This window comes from Melopsittacus undulatus, chromosome 6, assembly GCF_012275295.1.
Source record: "Melopsittacus undulatus isolate bMelUnd1 chromosome 6, bMelUnd1.mat.Z, whole genome shotgun sequence".
Classification (NCBI taxonomy): Eukaryota; Metazoa; Chordata; class Aves; order Psittaciformes; family Psittaculidae; genus Melopsittacus; species Melopsittacus undulatus.
Window position 1 is genome coordinate 35,090,034 of NC_047532.1, and position 16,854 is coordinate 35,106,887.

Below are 16,854 nucleotides of genomic sequence, written 5' to 3' on the forward strand. Positions count from 1 at the left end.
AACCAAGTCAGAGGTTTTTTGCTTAAAGCAAAAGTTGATTTCTTTTATTAAAATATAAAAATGACTGCAACCTATAGGTACAAAAAAATAAATAATCTTACCTTGTTACAACTGGCATCAAAAATAATTATGCTTGATAACCACAGATGGGCCAACTACTTTCCCTGAATTTATCTTACTCTTCTACACGTGTGTTAATACCTTTTTTGACTCTGCAGATCTCTATTACTCGTCTTTCAGGTTCCTCATCGCAAAAGACCTACCTTTTGAGGCAACATTTTGCTAAACATTTCTGTGACTGTTGGTACCATTTTGAACTGTCACCACTATCTCAGCTGTGATAAAACAAAAGTTGCCCTGTAGTAAAGTGAACAAGATCCAAAAATTGGTATACAAGAGTGGAATACATCACACAACTCACTGTCTTTGAGACGACTTTGGAGTGTCTCTTCCATAAAATGAATAGCTGCATCCCACTGCTGTTTATCAGATATTGACCGATCTTCTAAGGCATTATGCTGGATCACTCGCTGAAACACAGAACATCTTTTTAGCGTAAAATAAATAATTTATCCAGAATTCAGTAAAACAAAGATTATTGATATTCTCCTTGTTTTATGATTCCTGTAAAAACCAGCATGTCTTGGGCACACAGGATCTATTCAAGAGGCTTCTCAAAGCAGTGCCAAAATTATTATCTTGTGCCTTTGACTTTCTTCTATATCCTACCATAACTGATGCAAAAAATGCAACAAACAGCATGAAATCCCTCTGGATTACAGAATCTGTAAAGATGGTAATGAAATGCTGTCATTTTATATGGCTATACTTAGCAAATGAGCTGATGCTAAACAATTCTCACAAAATTGTCCTTGGGCAGCCAAAAGATTATGGAGGACTTTTTCCTGAACCAACCAAAATAATTTTATTAGCTGATATTTAGGGCAATAGTTAACATAAGGTAGCAGTAAAATGAATTGAGAACATTATCTAGAAACATATAGAAAATGAGAGATAAACACATCTCTTTATCATTTAATGATTACATTAAAAGAATGCAAAAGTACTGAATATGCCACTTAAGTAAAAAAATTTCAACAGCACTTATCCAACAATGCAAAAAAAAAAAAAATTCCACTACATTATACCAGGCTATCCTCCGCTCTCTCATTCCATTTATGTCGCTTAATACTTTCTTCTTTGACAGCTTGTTTCAGTTTATCAAAGATATCATCATGCTCTTTTCCTTTTGGTTCAGTCATGAAACGGGAAAATTCTTCTTGCAAAGTCTCCCATGCCACCTAGAAAGTTAGCAAACAATGCCTACTGATACAGACCATTATACCATGAAGCATTCATAGAACATTCATGACAATTCTTGCAAGTATGAAAATCTGCATATTTTCAAAAAAAAATGTACAAGCAAAAGAGTAAGTCATTGACCTTTCTTTTGCTGCCTTACCTACCCATTACTAATGAAGTCAAGACTAAATTTCAATTTGGTATGTTGCAGCATGTTGAATTCTGTTAAACTTGCATAAATCTATTAAATAAATATACCTAGCTTGAAGGGTTTGTTTAACCTTTTAAGAGGGTTTTTTCTTTTGGTCTTTAGTATGGAAAATTCACCACAAGACCAAAACACAATGTTCCTGATGTAAATGCTTCTCAACATCAAAATCTTGTTAGCCTTCTTTTACATGTAAGCTAGTTAGAAGAACTGCAGTGAGCCCTTCAAATCATCACCTTCTCTGGAGGTATGCTTTAATTTCATCAGGTTTTGCACAGATTTTTTTATTTTTGCCTTTATTTAAATAGATAAGTTCTTACCTCTACTGCTTTATTAGGTAGCTGCTTGTCAGTCCACTGCTTCAGTTTGATGTCCACAGTGGTATTAAATGTCCCCGAGTTCATAGTCTGTGCAGCTGGAAGGTATATATTCTCAATCACATGAGTAGATACCCTTTCCCATAAAGTTTTCTGAAGAATCTCCTCCCTAAAATGCAAGTTGTAACACATGTAATAACTTCCAGTACATAAGTGTCTAACAAGCATGCACTCCATTTGTTAGAAACACTGAAGAAACAAGGCTATAGAACAATGAAATATTTCCTTAACATCAGGACACTACTTCAAACAAAATCTGCTTGGAACTAAGGACACAAATGCATAATGTTTTCAGCAGCAGAGACAACTTCACAAGTTGACCTCTACTACTCTTATGGTTGCCACTGCCCTGCACAACAGTTCCTTGCAGTCCTTAATTATATCTGTATAACCATATAGAGTTGCGTGTGCATATGCATGGCAGATAAGGGGAAGACAAGGGGGCAGACTGTAAAGCACTGAAATTACTTGACTGATGTCTCACACATGGAGAAACAAATTCCACGTGGGTTTTGTTTCTGTACTACTCTTGATTTGTTTGTTAGAACATGCTGTAGTTTCCCATCTGGGATTTTCATTGATTGTTCACAGATCTGATAAGCAGTGAAGCAAGCTGAGAAGCCTAACCTTTTGCTAAAATATATGTTGACATTAATTTACAAACGTTGTCACATGACACTGTAAAACTAAGCACCACTTTACTATATATGATGTGTTTCAAGAAGTAACAATGGAAACAATTTAATCTTTTAAAATGACAATAAACTTTCTCAGGAAACTTCGCAGCTGCAGTGAGAAAACCCATCTGAGCCAGTATAATATGCAGCTGGTACTCACAGAGCCAGTCATGCTCCTTCTGCTCCTGTCCCAGTCTCCAGTACAGGTTTTGGGTTTCTTGCAGGTTAATTTTATCCTAGCTAAATCAGCTTACCATCACGTCATACGAATGCCAGATTTGGTAGCATAGCAAAAGCTAAGACCTGAAGACTAAAAACTACCTTTTTTTAGTGGTACAAGACTATCAGATTCACTCAAGTCCTTTTCTTCCAAATGTTCCTAAGTTCAGAACACATTTCAACCCTGACAATGCCCCTACTCTAACCAGATTTGCAGACAATGATTGAAGAACTTCTTGTAAATACCACTTCTCCACCCCCTTCAACAATGGCATAATTGAAAATTCCTTTTGTGCTTAAAGCATCCTCATTTTGAGATTCAAAAGCTTTGAAGCTGTCCTTCTGACACACCAGCTTAAATGTGAATCAAAGCCAGTAGTTTTCCTACTATCGGAACAGATTTTTGGCATATTTAGGATAGTAAAAGTATTTACACAAAACAAAAAGGAACTCAAACATTTAAACGTTGAAAGAATTCACTCTAAATAAAAATTAATATTGCCACCAGTAAAAAAAAAAGTAAATCCTTAAAAAGCTTTGCTCAGAACAGGATGACTCGGACAGTGCTCAAACAAAGATCAATTATTGATCATTCCTGATCATCATTAGAACTGTGGACATGGCAAATTAATTTCACTTACAGGGTGTGCTGGAAACTGGCTGTTACGGATTTCACCACTTACAAATTCACAGTAGAAGGGTAGTCCTGCTATTAAGAACAAATGCAGTCTCATTCCTTCTTTACTGACATGTCAATAAAAATACCCTTTTACTTTGCTTAATGAAATCAAACTTAATTGGAAGGAATGGAAATTTTAACAGGATGGAAACATTAGCATTCATCAAATGCACTGCTGATTTTAGGCTGCATATGATGGCTAATGGAAGCATTTTTTCATAACTTAGGTTTCCAGTTCTACTTTATAGTTCATTAACTGCTGCAAAACTAGAATCATCGCTACATTTTAACTTTCAGAAAGAAATCCACCCACCCCATCAACAATAAAATTAAGTAGACTAGACATGGACCAAGGTACTTCAGCATCTATCATACAGTGAACAGGAACAAGCACCAAAATGGCAAACCTGGACTAGAAAACAAATTCAGCCTAATACACTGTCTATAAAACTTGCTCTGAATGCACCCACATGCCCATAATTATTCTAATGTCATTAAGACTCAGACATTTTACCTTGGTTTTTAATCTATGACCCAGTAACAGTTCAATTCAGGTGACTGAAGGTTCTTAGTTGTACAGGCTGCCATCAAAGTAATTCCTTATATTTTCCTCTCAGCATGCAGAGGCTTTACTATGCAGTAATGGTATGTTGTTAAAATACTTCAGCTAAGCTGGGTCTCTCTCACAGCTATGTCTGCCTTACAAAGATGTGGGGCAGCACAACATGGTGCTACTTGGTTGAGGCTACCAAAAAGATCTACATGTAGGGTGAAATTTTCAAGCATCCAGATCAGCTTTCTTTACAACCAGGAATTACATAACCTTTCAATTTCCAAATCTCTGATTCACAGGGATACAAAACTTCTTTTTTCCAAGGTCATATATATTATTTTGATATACACAGTGATAAACCCCAAATATCAAGTTAAAGAGATTTTATTATCACTGTTCCTTTTCATTTTTGAGGAATATCTATTTTTCATTATATCGTATAAAACCAGAGCAAAACACTGACATAATGTGATTTTTGTCAAGGGATTACACAAGTGTTTGCTGATTCAGAACAACAAACAGACTGCTTCCATAGGGATAAAAGACAAATCACACTGACCTAGGAAAAACAGTTCCTATTCATATTTGTTTAGTAAACTTTATATTTTAAAGGTGAACTTTTGCTAGTTAATAAAAAAAAAGGGGGGGGGAAGCAGGGGGCAGAGAGAGACACAGGAAAGAAAAAATTGTCATACCAGTGCTTTGGTGTGACCTGCGTCAAGCTTATGACTTCATCAAGAATCTCATTCTTCGCTTTTTCAAACAGTTCATTCTGTGCAAAAGGCAAAATATGGAATAAAGAGATTTTAAGTATAGTTCAATCATGTTTTCATACAGAAAGTAAAAACCAAAACCTTACACCTTCCAGTCATGTTCTGGACAATTTATGTGTTTCTTGTATGGTAAACCAGGATAACTTACATCTTCCTACCCATCTCTTGCATGCCTCTGGCCAAGCATGGCATTTGAATATTCAGAGTCTCTATAAAGGAAGTAGAGAATGGGATCATAATTGTTTTGATATTCTGTCTGACTGAAAGATCAGGAAATCTAACTTCTCTTTGCCAGTTCTGTCATGATCACAAAGAAACACTGACTTAATCCTGTGGGCAACTTAGGTCAGTGAACAGCACACAGAAGCATGAAGGACTTCTAAGCATTGAAGTATCACAATTTTGAAGCACACAGAATCCCAAGGTTTGGAAGGGACCTCGAAAGATCATCTAGTCCAACCCCCCTGCAAGAGCAGGGTAACCTAGAGTACATCACACAGGAACTTGTTAGGGGGGCCTTGAATATCTCCAATGTAGGAGACTCCACAACCCCTCTGGACAACCTGTTCCAGTGCTCTGTCACTCTCACAGTAAAGACTTCTTCCTGATGTTCATATGGAACCTCCTATGCTCCAGTTTACACACTATTTCATAAAACAGAGAGCTCAGTATTTCTTTACCCTACATTATCCTCACATTTTAAAATGTCAGTACTTTATATTTACTTTAAGAAACATTTACAAATGAGATTAAATGACAAATTTTAATCCATAATTTTCAACACTTTGTAGCACATAAAGCAGTAATTTACCCTGTCGAGCTCTCTCAACCGGGGATAATTGTTCTTCCATTCAGTCTCCAGATTGAAACGTGTGGCTGCAAAATCAGAAACAACACTTTAATATTTTTTTTGTCTATATGCACTTCCTGACTATCTTAGAAGTTCAGCTCCTAAAACTGCCAAAAATCTTGCTTATGACAAACCCTCCAAGAACATTAAGTGCCTCTGCAAATGAGCAAATTTTTTTGCTGTCTATGTTCAGATATTCTGTCTAGAAATTGCAGGATTCATGCACTGAATAAATGTAGTGGAAATAGAACCGTGCAACTTACACCCCTGCACAAGGCAGTCCTGCCCTGGCTTATCAGATGTTGTCTTTATATGGGAAGCCATTTCTGAATCTAGTGAAAGAATTATCTTTTGCCCACATAAAAAACACTGAATTTTTTTCTTCACACTTATTTACTCCTTTAGCTTTTAGAGCAAGTGGGTCCTCCATTCCATGAATTATTTTTTTTCTGTGGTTTTGTAAAGATTAACATATAAAATACAACTGCCCAAGCATGATGGCAGAATAGTATAACATATATACGGAAACCCTGTTTAACAGCAAGCTGTTATTTCACTCAGGTTTTGAAAAGATGTTTACCTTTAAAAGCATCTGCTTGCTGCTCCACAGACTCTCTCACCATTTTCCAAAAGCAGTCTGACACAGCGAGACTTAAGTTCTTTGTTGTTACCTGGTGTGCCTTCAGCATACATGTCCTGTAAAGGAAGACAGCTAGAGGAAATTCTTCCATTCATTACTATGCTTTCTGTCCCACATTTTCTCCTAACAAGAATAAAGCTTTGCTTTATACAGCAGTCAATAGTATGTCAATGTGCACTTAACCCAAAATCCAGTCTCTTTCTCCAAATTATTCAGTGAGTAAATGGGGGAGGAAAGGGAGGGAACAACACATAAGCAAACCCAAACCCCCAGAATCCCAGAACACCCACCACAAATTTTTATTCTAAAGGGTGTAGTGCAGGTACCGCAGTCCCAAAGACCATGCAGCTTACTTTCCTGAGAAATACAAGCCTGTGAAATCAAACCTTTGATCAAATGGCAGAACACACATGCTAAACCTTTGAATACAACACTGTTGTCAGACCAAGATGACTGATATTTAGAGGGACTACAACTAATTTCTGGGCAGGATTCACTCTTCCCAGCTGTATTCAAGTGCCTAGACCTTGCTGGGAACTTAGTTCTAAATCCAACAGAAAGATGCAGAAACCTCTGAAGAGAGGTGCAAAACTCCAGCAGAATCAATTGCTGCCTGAAAATGTCTGTGTCTCTCCATTGACTTACAGAAAGCATTAGGAAACCAGGCTCACCTGTTCACCGCAGCAAGATACTTCACTTAAGCAGACTAAATCACAAATAGTGTCCACAGTGCAGTCCTTTAATTTCAGCAAGAAAAACTGATGCTAGTATTTACCAACAGAGGCTTATTTTAGTAAAAGGAATAAATAGCAACATACTTCAACAGCTTTGAATTTTGAAAAAATTCCTCTTCATACTCTTTAATAGATTCAATGCTTTCACTGCTGTTTCCTGGAGAAAGAGAAGAGTGCTGCAACAGTTCCATTTGGACAGTTTTCTCTACTATAAAGGAGAAAATAAGGAGAGCCAGAGCTCTCTTTACCTTTTCCAGTAACAACTGCAAAATAACCCAAAGCTTTCATTGGGAAGAGTTTGCCTTCAATTATTTGCTGGATCTATGAAAATAAAGGATTAAAAAAATTGTGGTTAACTATGCACAAAGACATTCTTTCCTTCATCATAGTTTCAAAGCCAGATCTAGTTTTATCTATGCATACAGTGCAATAAGAATCAGTCTGTCATGGGACTTTGATTCCTACAGGTATATAAAATAAATAAAATAAAATAAATCAGGGGCATAAACCAAATAAAGCATTAACACCGCAAAACACAAAATAAAGTGAAAAAGCCTATCCCAGAATACCATAAAGCATTCTCAGAAAATGGAACTTGCTCCCGTCACCTGCATGAACGGAACCATTATTATAGCAAGTTATAGCCAAGCTGTGATTGAAGTAATGTAACTGATCACTAAAAGCAAAGCCTGAGACTAAAACAACCACCACAATAAATAAACAAACAGTGCTGAACACAAAAACAAGCACTCAACACCATCCAGAACAGGCGGGTGAGGTCCAATATTTCTGACAGTATCTCAAGTATTTTTCCACGTGTGACTTAAGCCATCACAATATAAGAAAAAAAGCTTCAACTCACCCTGCTAGGACTAGCCACATTTTTCTCAGCAAGATCAACTTTAGTCAACACAAAAATTGTCCTTTTTCCTTGAGGATCCATTTGGCTGACTAAGTCTGTGACAATACTGCGTTCTGCATCCACTGATCCATCTAAACCAAACAAAACCAGTGCTGTATTTTAGAGACTATACAATCTAACATGCAGTACTAAATACATAGTAAGTCTCATGCTGCAACTTACAAACAGTGAAATTACACTTACATTCAATTTTTGGACACACAAAGTGAAAATCTGCTCTGTTCCCAGTATTATTAAGAAAAAATATTTGTAGCTGTACAAGTTTTGAACAAGTACCAGCTCACTCAAAAACTTTATTATTGTCTGCTGCCTCCAAAACACTTTTGAAGAAATAGTGAATTTTATTATCACCACTGTTTTTTCAAATGATAAAAAACTCTCGTCATAAAGTTGCTTTTTGCAATGGATATCAAAGGTGCCTTAATTTATAAACACTCTGTTTTGTTCACTATACAAATTATCAAAAATGGGGAAAAAAAACCCAAAACAAATCAGGACAGTCCCCAGAGTAAACTAAGAATTACAATTAAAAAATAAAAAAAACCATGTCAGTCCATAAGCATCTAGACTCCTATTACCTTGAATACAAAGGATGATGGCATTAGGATTCTGCATGTAGGCCTTGCTGATGCTAAAGATAGTTTCCTTAGTATCTGGAGCCATACCTGATGTCACAGTCTTTAATATGTATATGGAGATACATGTTTGAAGGAAAAAAGAAAACAGAAGTATGTAAACAAAGAAGAACAACAGTTAATGTTCTCACCTTGTCTTCAAGATTTTTTTTTTAAATCTATTCCATACTTACACTAATGACTCCAGGTAAATCAACCAATACCATTCTCTGCAAACCAGGACCTTTCACACTTAAGGAGATGGTCTGTGAAGTAAAATTGAAATTAAGGGTTCATACACTCACCTCCTTTGTATCTAATTACTTATACAAATATATAAAACTCTCTAAGTGCACATTTATACACATATGCTTTAAACCAGTAACATTCTGCAATTTTACATGCACAGAACTGTGATACAAAATTGATTTTAACAGTCAAAATACACTTTGTCTACTGCAAAATATTACGTATACACAAACTGGATTCACCAGTGGTTTATTTGAAGAATACTTACAAAAGATGCACATGTACAGGTATTTGCTGCTAAATATTTGCAAGTCTTACCTCAGTGCTAACAGTGCATCCTTCCTTCACACTGTTTCTCATTCTGATTTCTATTTCATTTCTCAAAGCTGCAAGCTGTTTTGAGAAAAGAAAAATATCAAATACAGAAGTCTTTATAATCATGACAGAAGAAAAATAAAGATAATTTAACAAACTTACTTTGAATTAAGATCTCTCTTTATAAATAACTATCTCAAATGCACGTTTTAAGTCGGGTAAACAGGTTGCTAAATGAGAGATTACCTGCAGACTATCACATAATCCAAAAATGTCTTGGCACAAGAGCTCCTTCTGTATTTTAACCACTTTAGTGCCAGCCAAAAACCACAGTAAGAGATAATTTAATAATTAATATAATGCCTTGCCCCACTAAACATATTTCACTCTAATTAAACATGGGCTAACATCTCACAAAGACATAATTTTTTTTCAGAGAATTAATAAAAATCACATTAACTTCCAGTCACTTCTTTATACTTACATCCTCTTCCTTGGTCAGATCAAATTCTCGAGAGCTATCTTTGAATAAAGCCACATGGTGGGGACCTTCACTAAGGGTTACCTAAACAGTAAAAGCCTTATATGAGAAAGTATGGCAAATCGAACACAGAATATGAGATATAGAAAGCATATGCACACTCCCCACTGGAGTCAGACTACTATATATCATGTTTATTCAGCACGCTACTACTTACAGCGGAAACTACTACACTGATAGTATATATGGGTCTGATAGTATATACAGGTCTGAAGCAGTTTTGGCTTTGACTGCATCAACTCACTTGCTTAGAAGCCATTTTATAAATTAATGTTTACATATATTTCCGTTAATGGCTTAATCAGAGGGAGAACAATATCAGCAAATACTGATTCAGAGATCTTATTTCTTACCTTAACAGGGGAACGTGTCATCATCTCCCCAGACCCTCGAGGGAATATGCGAGCTTGGGCGATCATTTCTAACACACTGGTTTTTCCTGCACTTTGATCTCCAACCACCACCACCTTAAGTGAAAGTTTAAACAGCCATTGGCTTTCAGCAGGACAATTCAGAAGCTTAGACAAAAGCTGACTAAAAAGATGTTAATCTGTAGCAACACAGGCTGTATTGTGTTTGACAATAAATATACTGGTTTAAACATGAAATCCTTAAGAAATACTAACTTTTAGTCATGCAAAAAAATTGATTTGCTCTTAAGACAGAAGTCTACTGCCCTACAGACCTAACCTGCCAGGCCACCTGATGAAGAGAGGAAGGGCTTGCTGTTTTCTTGGCAGGCATCTCTTCTTATACAAAATCTTTTCAGCAGGTGAAACACTGAAGACTACTCATGCACTTTTACATGGAGAAGGCTGAATTCTGATGTAGTTGCTGTGATGTAACCATCTTACTGGCCTTCTACAGAAGCCACCAGTGTTACAGGTGGTTGTGCAAGCAGGAAGAATTCCTGGCTCTCCCTTATACCAGCAATGTGGCTAGCCAAATCCCTTCTCACACTCATCCCTCCAACAGCAGCACTACTGTGGGAAGGTTAGCAAGGCACCTTGCTTCCTCTGCTCCACGTGTGGGAAACAACAGTCATTTTACAATGCTGAAAAGGCTGGGGTGCCAGGTCCGAAACCATTTAAAAATAAAAGCTAAGCACAGCAGCAATATCCGTAACTAGATAGGTTTCTATCTATAAGCCAAAACACAATAAAATAATTACATTGGTTATTCTCAAAATTCTCTTGCTACATTTAAAATTGAGAGTCTATCTTATGCAAAATCTCCGGAGTTACAAGAAAATAGCCTAGAACTAGCTCTGGATTATTCTGGAATATAATTGTTAGGCTCAATTATAAGACTGGTTTTTCACTAAAAAAACACTGAATTTTTTTATCTACTTACACGAGGTAGGTGATCTTGAGTGTTGTAACTGGCATCATAATCAGACAGGATGTCGAGTACCTCAGAATACATATCAATCAAGGATTTCTAGGAAAAAAAAATGTATGGAGAGAAAACACAACCAATTAACAGAACAAAGACTTTTTCAGTCCACTTCATGTGTATGTTCTATAAACTCATTCGCTAAAATGTATTTATTTTCTCTTGATGTCTTGAAACCTAAACTGTCTATACTGCAGCAGAGATCTCTATTGGATGAAGTACAGTACCAAGCAAAGCCATCCCTTTCCCTTCTCTGGATGAAAATACTGCAGATGCACCTTGCTGCATAAGCAAAATGTGAGGTCTTATGTACAGTGTAAGAGAACAAAACCACTAAGACTTCAGTTTCCAAGTTAAGAAGCTAAATTGAATTTCTTACATTAAACATCTACACCTGCATTTTCAGCTTGAATAGTAAGTGTTAATAAGGGTATAAAACTATCGACCTCATTCTGTACAAACAAGAGCACCTTAGCTTTCAGTTCCCAGAGGAAAGAGGAAAATCCATGTTGGTCAGTGATGCAGATTGAGGCAGAAAGCATCAATTTTTAAAATGCTCAAGATGCTGGCAGACAAAAGCAAAAGAATACTTAGTTCAACCTCCCTGGATTTATAAAGGGCTGTTAAAAGATGTTTCCTAACCCTCTTAACTATATTCCTACTGAACACATCAAGACCTATGACAAAACACTGTGTGTGAGAAGAGTTGGAAGTTTATCTATTACAATATACAATGAAGCTACATCAAAAATTCAATCCACATTTCCACTCAGGTAACTTATTTAGTTAGACGTGGTAACCTCATTGTGCTCTTCAACTGAAGCCATTTCCAATAGACAAAAAAAAGCATAAAAACCTTAACATGTCAAAAAGTTAGCAAAGATAGAAAAAATGTTAAAAGTTAATCTATGAATTAGCTACAATTTAGAACAGCATCATGAAAAATGTGGCATAATTATATTTCAGTGGTGATCTGTGACTCATAAGTACCTTTAACTTCCTCTGATGAATTCCCTTGTCATCTCTTTGCAGTACCAATTTTCTTAGTTCTTTGTTCTCCTTCTCTAATCGCTCAAGCATTCTTTGATATTTGAGCTAGAAAACAATGGTACAAATATACTCTTGTAATTACAGAAACAGTACATTCACATGAGCAAGTTCTTCAGGCAAGTCTTTCAAAGATATAGAAAACTTTGTTACCACTACAGTTTATTAAAAAAACAAGATCATTAAGAGAAGAATGTTGGGCTTTTTTCCAGCAACACAACACCTTTGCTTAAAACGTTTTAATAAGACCACAATGTTCAGATCTAAGGATACATAAGTCAATCTTTAACCATCTTAAACAAGTACCATTTTCAAAGGAGCTACAGATCTGCACTCAGACAGAAATGAGTGTCAGTGGGAACTGGATGTTCAACCAAAAAGATTGCAGGGCTTTGAATATGCAAGCTTAGTTTAGATACTTTCTTTAATATATATATATATATATATATATATATATATATATATGAAGATGAGACATTAATGTAGTTCCGATACCTACTCTGAAAACTGTTTTCTATAACGTAACAATGTATTTGGCATGAGTGTACTTTATAAAACACATCAAGTTTCATGCTGTTACAAAAAAAATGCCTTAAAAATAGTATATAAAAATGTTACATTAAAAAATAAATGCCTTAAAAATAATATATAAAAATGTAATGACAATATTAAAAATTCCTACCAATTGCTGTTCAAATTGTCTAGGTTTTGATTTACTTGAAAGGACATCACTTTGAACAGCACCATCCTCTTTAGCTTCTTAAAGGGATTAAATGTTCTCTTAAATCCCAGACAGAGGGCAGAGAAAGAGCTTTCAAACTACCCACATAAATTTTCATGCTAAATAGTCCAATCCAGCTGTAATTGAAAGAACTACTCGCTGCTTCATAATACAGATATTCATTAGATTTTCATGGAAGAAAACAAAACCAATACTTTGCTATCCCTGAATGCCACTGAATGTCTTACCCCACATATCCTATATGATGTCTGTTTTTTCACCTGGACCTCTGATGAGTCAGTAAATGCACTTAAAAGCTTCTTTACTAGAAATGACATTTTCTAAGATTAAACTTAAAAAGTAAACTAATTCCCTTTCTGCAAAAAATGTGCCATTGAGACATATAAGCTATCACAGTTATATTCAGTAGCACTGAAATTATGAAAACGAGAGTAGTAGAATGTTGCAAGTAAAATCAGCACGCGTAGCAACTTACAAACTGGAATCTCACCACTCTATTTACGTAACACCCTTGGGCTAACTTTACATTTCAGGAATACATAGCACTGAAGGCGAAGAAGGTATTTAGAGAAAGTAAGATTACACATTTGCCCTATTCTTACACTCCCTCCTTGCATTCTGACAGTCATTGTCAGAGAAAGAACAGACTGGACTGACCTTTGGTTTGTACTAGCAGTCAACTCCATACTGATAAGCTCAAAGTTTGAAAAAAGCACTGCATTTTTACCAGATCTCTTCAGGTGTGCTTTTCTCTAGTAAATCTCAGTCTGCTGCACACAAATCTCTTCTTAAGACATCAGTAACTCAGAAAAATTACCTGAGTACGTAAAAGTTCTTCTTGAAGTTGATCAATCTTCTCTTTGTCAGAAACCTACAAAGAAAAATAATCATGTCTACTAACTCATTGCTTATCCACTGCAAGAAACCAAATCACAAACTAGAGGCTTAATTCCACATAAGAAAATTGACTTTAAAAGCAGAAAAAATTCTTCAATTAGCATTTGAGATTTAACTCTGATGGGAAGTTCCATCTGCAACAGGAAGTTCATATTAAGAACAAGAAGCCTGAAATCAATACACGCAAATGCAAAAATTAACCCTTCAAGACTTAAAACAAGAAAAGCAAACTTAGGGAAAAATAAACTCTACATGGTGCTCACAGTTTTCTGACCACTACCCTAAATTTAACTTTTATTTTCAAACTCGGAGGATCTTATACATTCATTTCCTGAGTCAGCAAAATCTGAATAGGATATAATCACTAAAACACCTGCTTGCTACAGAATACTTCCAGGTAAGTATTCATTATTTCTGAATCTTCAACAGATTCTTATTTTGTATTTGTTTTTCTGAATTATAATATTAAACATGCATGCACAACTTCATAAACTGTAGTTAGGACAGTCTTGAAGGGTTATTTTAAAATATTTAAATTATACTAAAAACTGGAAAAATTAGGATATTATAATACAAACATTTTGAGGTTCATTGCGTAAGTGTAGTAAGGTAAGAGCCATTCTTAGTCAAATATTCACAAAATAGGTTCATCATGATGTAGTAAGTTGTTCAAAGCTTCTTTTAATAACTCAGAGGCAAAAGCATAAATGGTACAATACAATGTCGTATGATGTAAGTATTTACAAGCAGCATAAATTCTGATGGTTGACTAATTAAATATTAAATTTAGAAAACTAATAATCTGAAAGAACAATATAGGTAAAAGCTTCAGTATTTAAATAAAGCTCATTGACATTTACAGCTCAAGTTAGCTTCACATCAGAAAGCATATTATCTACCATGCAGAGGACAGCTGTCATTTAGACACAAATCAGTTTAGATACTGTAATTTCACACCAATTGTTACGCATTAAACAAGAAAAAAAAATCCACAGTTATTCACAGTGATTTATATTTAGTTATTACATCGGTAATACGTAGGATTGTATATTCATGAATACACAAAGAATCAAACCAAGCTGACACTCCCATATATATAAATTATTTTCTTATTCACAAACAACAAAGGGAAGTGCTGTAAACTGACTTCCTGTCCATTTCTGTTAATTAGTTCAGTGATAGCAAAAATGCATCAGAAACAGGGTTAGTTTAGCACACGGACAACTTCATGCATGCAGCAAAAATGTGGTATATGTAAAGAAGCATTTACATATACACACACCTTAAACACCCCAGACACATAAGGGTAAAATAAAAACAGAAGGGCAAAAAGGATGGGGTGGAGAGTCAGAAGCAAGAAAATAAAGGAAAAAACAGGATACAAAATTTCAAAGCAGTCAGCATTTTCTTGCTCTCTGCTCTTAAGCGAGCTGTTCCTCAAAGCACGACTGAGGCCTTGATGCATCTTAGAAGTACAGATTATAGACATGTTACCTCTTCTATGTACAGTATACCTTTGTTAAATACAGTTAGCAAAAATATTGCAGAGCTACATGTTGCAAGATCTGAAGTATTATCTAGAATTATTTAGCATTAGATGATTAATTCTAACAAGGACAACTAGGTAAGTTCTGTCAAAAACAACAAATAGCTCTAGAATTAAGTATATGCTCCAGCATTTGGTTCAGGTGTGCTTTGCATGCTAGGACATGCAGTAATTTGAACGTGCAATTCATACTACTGCTAAAAATTTTTACGTTGCCAATAAAAGCTAAACTATCGTAACAGCCTGAAGTGCTAAATCACACGACTAATCTATAATTTCTATTCACAAAAAATAAAAAAAAATAAAATATCAAAATGTCTCTATATAGGCACACCAATAATTGTTTAATTCAGTTCAGTTTGGTTTGTACATCAAGATTCCTCCTTCTTTCCCCATTGTCACCATAAAGACTTACAAGAAAAGAAAACTCTAGGGCCCTTTATTAATCAAGGGTTCCTGCACAGAGATGTAGGTACCTCTTTACTAAGATTACCGAAGCTCCTTATGCACATTTTGCAATGGCTGCTTTCCAACAACCTTTATCACACATTGTATAAAATGATTATGTGCCCCTGAAAGCTAAGTGCCTCTAATACCCCAGTTATTGGTTTTGTATATTTTCTAAGCAGACTATAAAAATTCTAAATTGATCATCTACAAAAAACCACAATGATTTCCAGTAATACAAATTAAAGTATCTAGGCCCAGACAAAATGCATATAGTAAGCAGCAATGCACAGAGCAGCTATACAAGGCTAATCAATTATAGTGCTAAATATTTATCAAAAGGTTGGGGAAAAAAAAACAACCCAAAAAAAATCAAAAGCAAACAGTTACATTTTTATTCTTAAGAACCTCTCCTGACTGTGAGGCTGTTCTTACCATTATTTAATTTACAACTGAAGCAGATTTAATATTAAGTAAATTAAAAATGGAAAAAATTCAAGTAAATTGGGCAACAGAACTTCCAAGAACAGAAATGAAATTATCGTGTTCTCCAGCAGACAAGCAAGCAAGCCAACTCAGTTAAAAAATAACAAGGTTAATTTATGTCCTGTCAAAAGGGCATGCGATTACTTATTTCAATGACACTAACAATTTCTTCCTCCATAGGCAATTTGGATCAATGACTGGAATCTTGAAGTTACACTCTCATATCAAGATATTAAACAAAATAGTTTTCAAACAAAACTGAAATCTCTTTCAATTTGTTTCAAGCAAAATTATTAATGTGACAAACAAGACATATTACTTGTCATCAGGCATGTATGCCAAACAGCACATTTGAATGCTAAATTAAAACTTTCTGTATACAAGGACAGTTAGACTTCCAACACCCAGAAAACACAGAGTACCTGCCCTGGAGGACATTTACAAAGATAGCACTTACAGTTATGTCACAGCTTAGGAATTGCAGAATTAGTTGCATGAAAGCACTCACAAGGTAGAATTTCACTCAGAACCAAATGTAATATCAAGCTCATTTTTTCCAGATTGTATTTATTAGGCTGATACATTTTTATGTATCGAATATTCTACTGCATTTCCAGTATTTTTTACGTCTTCACATATTT

The 16,854-nt window shown here is 35.3% G+C and overlaps 1 protein-coding gene across 5 annotated transcripts in view; it reads right to left on the bottom strand.

Annotated features, from left to right (window-relative positions):
- The window catches only part of OPA1 (OPA1 mitochondrial dynamin like GTPase), a 54,913-nt gene that overhangs the window by 23,923 nt on the left and 14,136 nt on the right, over window positions 1–16,854 (bottom strand). For all 5 annotated transcript variants that reach the window (XM_031054927.2, XM_005141142.3, XM_005141146.3 and 2 more), the window contains 17 exons: window positions 13,655–13,708; window positions 12,039–12,143; window positions 11,007–11,093; window positions 10,007–10,120; window positions 9,597–9,677; window positions 9,116–9,190; window positions 8,743–8,814; window positions 8,513–8,612; window positions 7,875–8,005; window positions 7,261–7,333; window positions 7,097–7,169; window positions 6,219–6,334; window positions 5,600–5,664; window positions 4,711–4,787; window positions 1,831–1,996; window positions 1,149–1,301; window positions 422–530 (listed from right to left, as the gene is read on the bottom strand). In XM_031054927.2, the coding sequence (XP_030910787.1) occupies window positions 422–530; window positions 1,149–1,301; window positions 1,831–1,996; window positions 4,711–4,787; window positions 5,600–5,664; window positions 6,219–6,334; window positions 7,097–7,169; window positions 7,261–7,333; window positions 7,875–8,005; window positions 8,513–8,612; window positions 8,743–8,814; window positions 9,116–9,190; window positions 9,597–9,677; window positions 10,007–10,120; window positions 11,007–11,093; window positions 12,039–12,143; window positions 13,655–13,708 (1,651 nt within the window). The remainder of the gene's footprint in view (window positions 1–421; window positions 531–1,148; window positions 1,302–1,830; window positions 1,997–4,710; window positions 4,788–5,599; window positions 5,665–6,218; window positions 6,335–7,096; window positions 7,170–7,260; window positions 7,334–7,874; window positions 8,006–8,512; window positions 8,613–8,742; window positions 8,815–9,115; window positions 9,191–9,596; window positions 9,678–10,006; window positions 10,121–11,006; window positions 11,094–12,038; window positions 12,144–13,654; window positions 13,709–16,854) is intronic.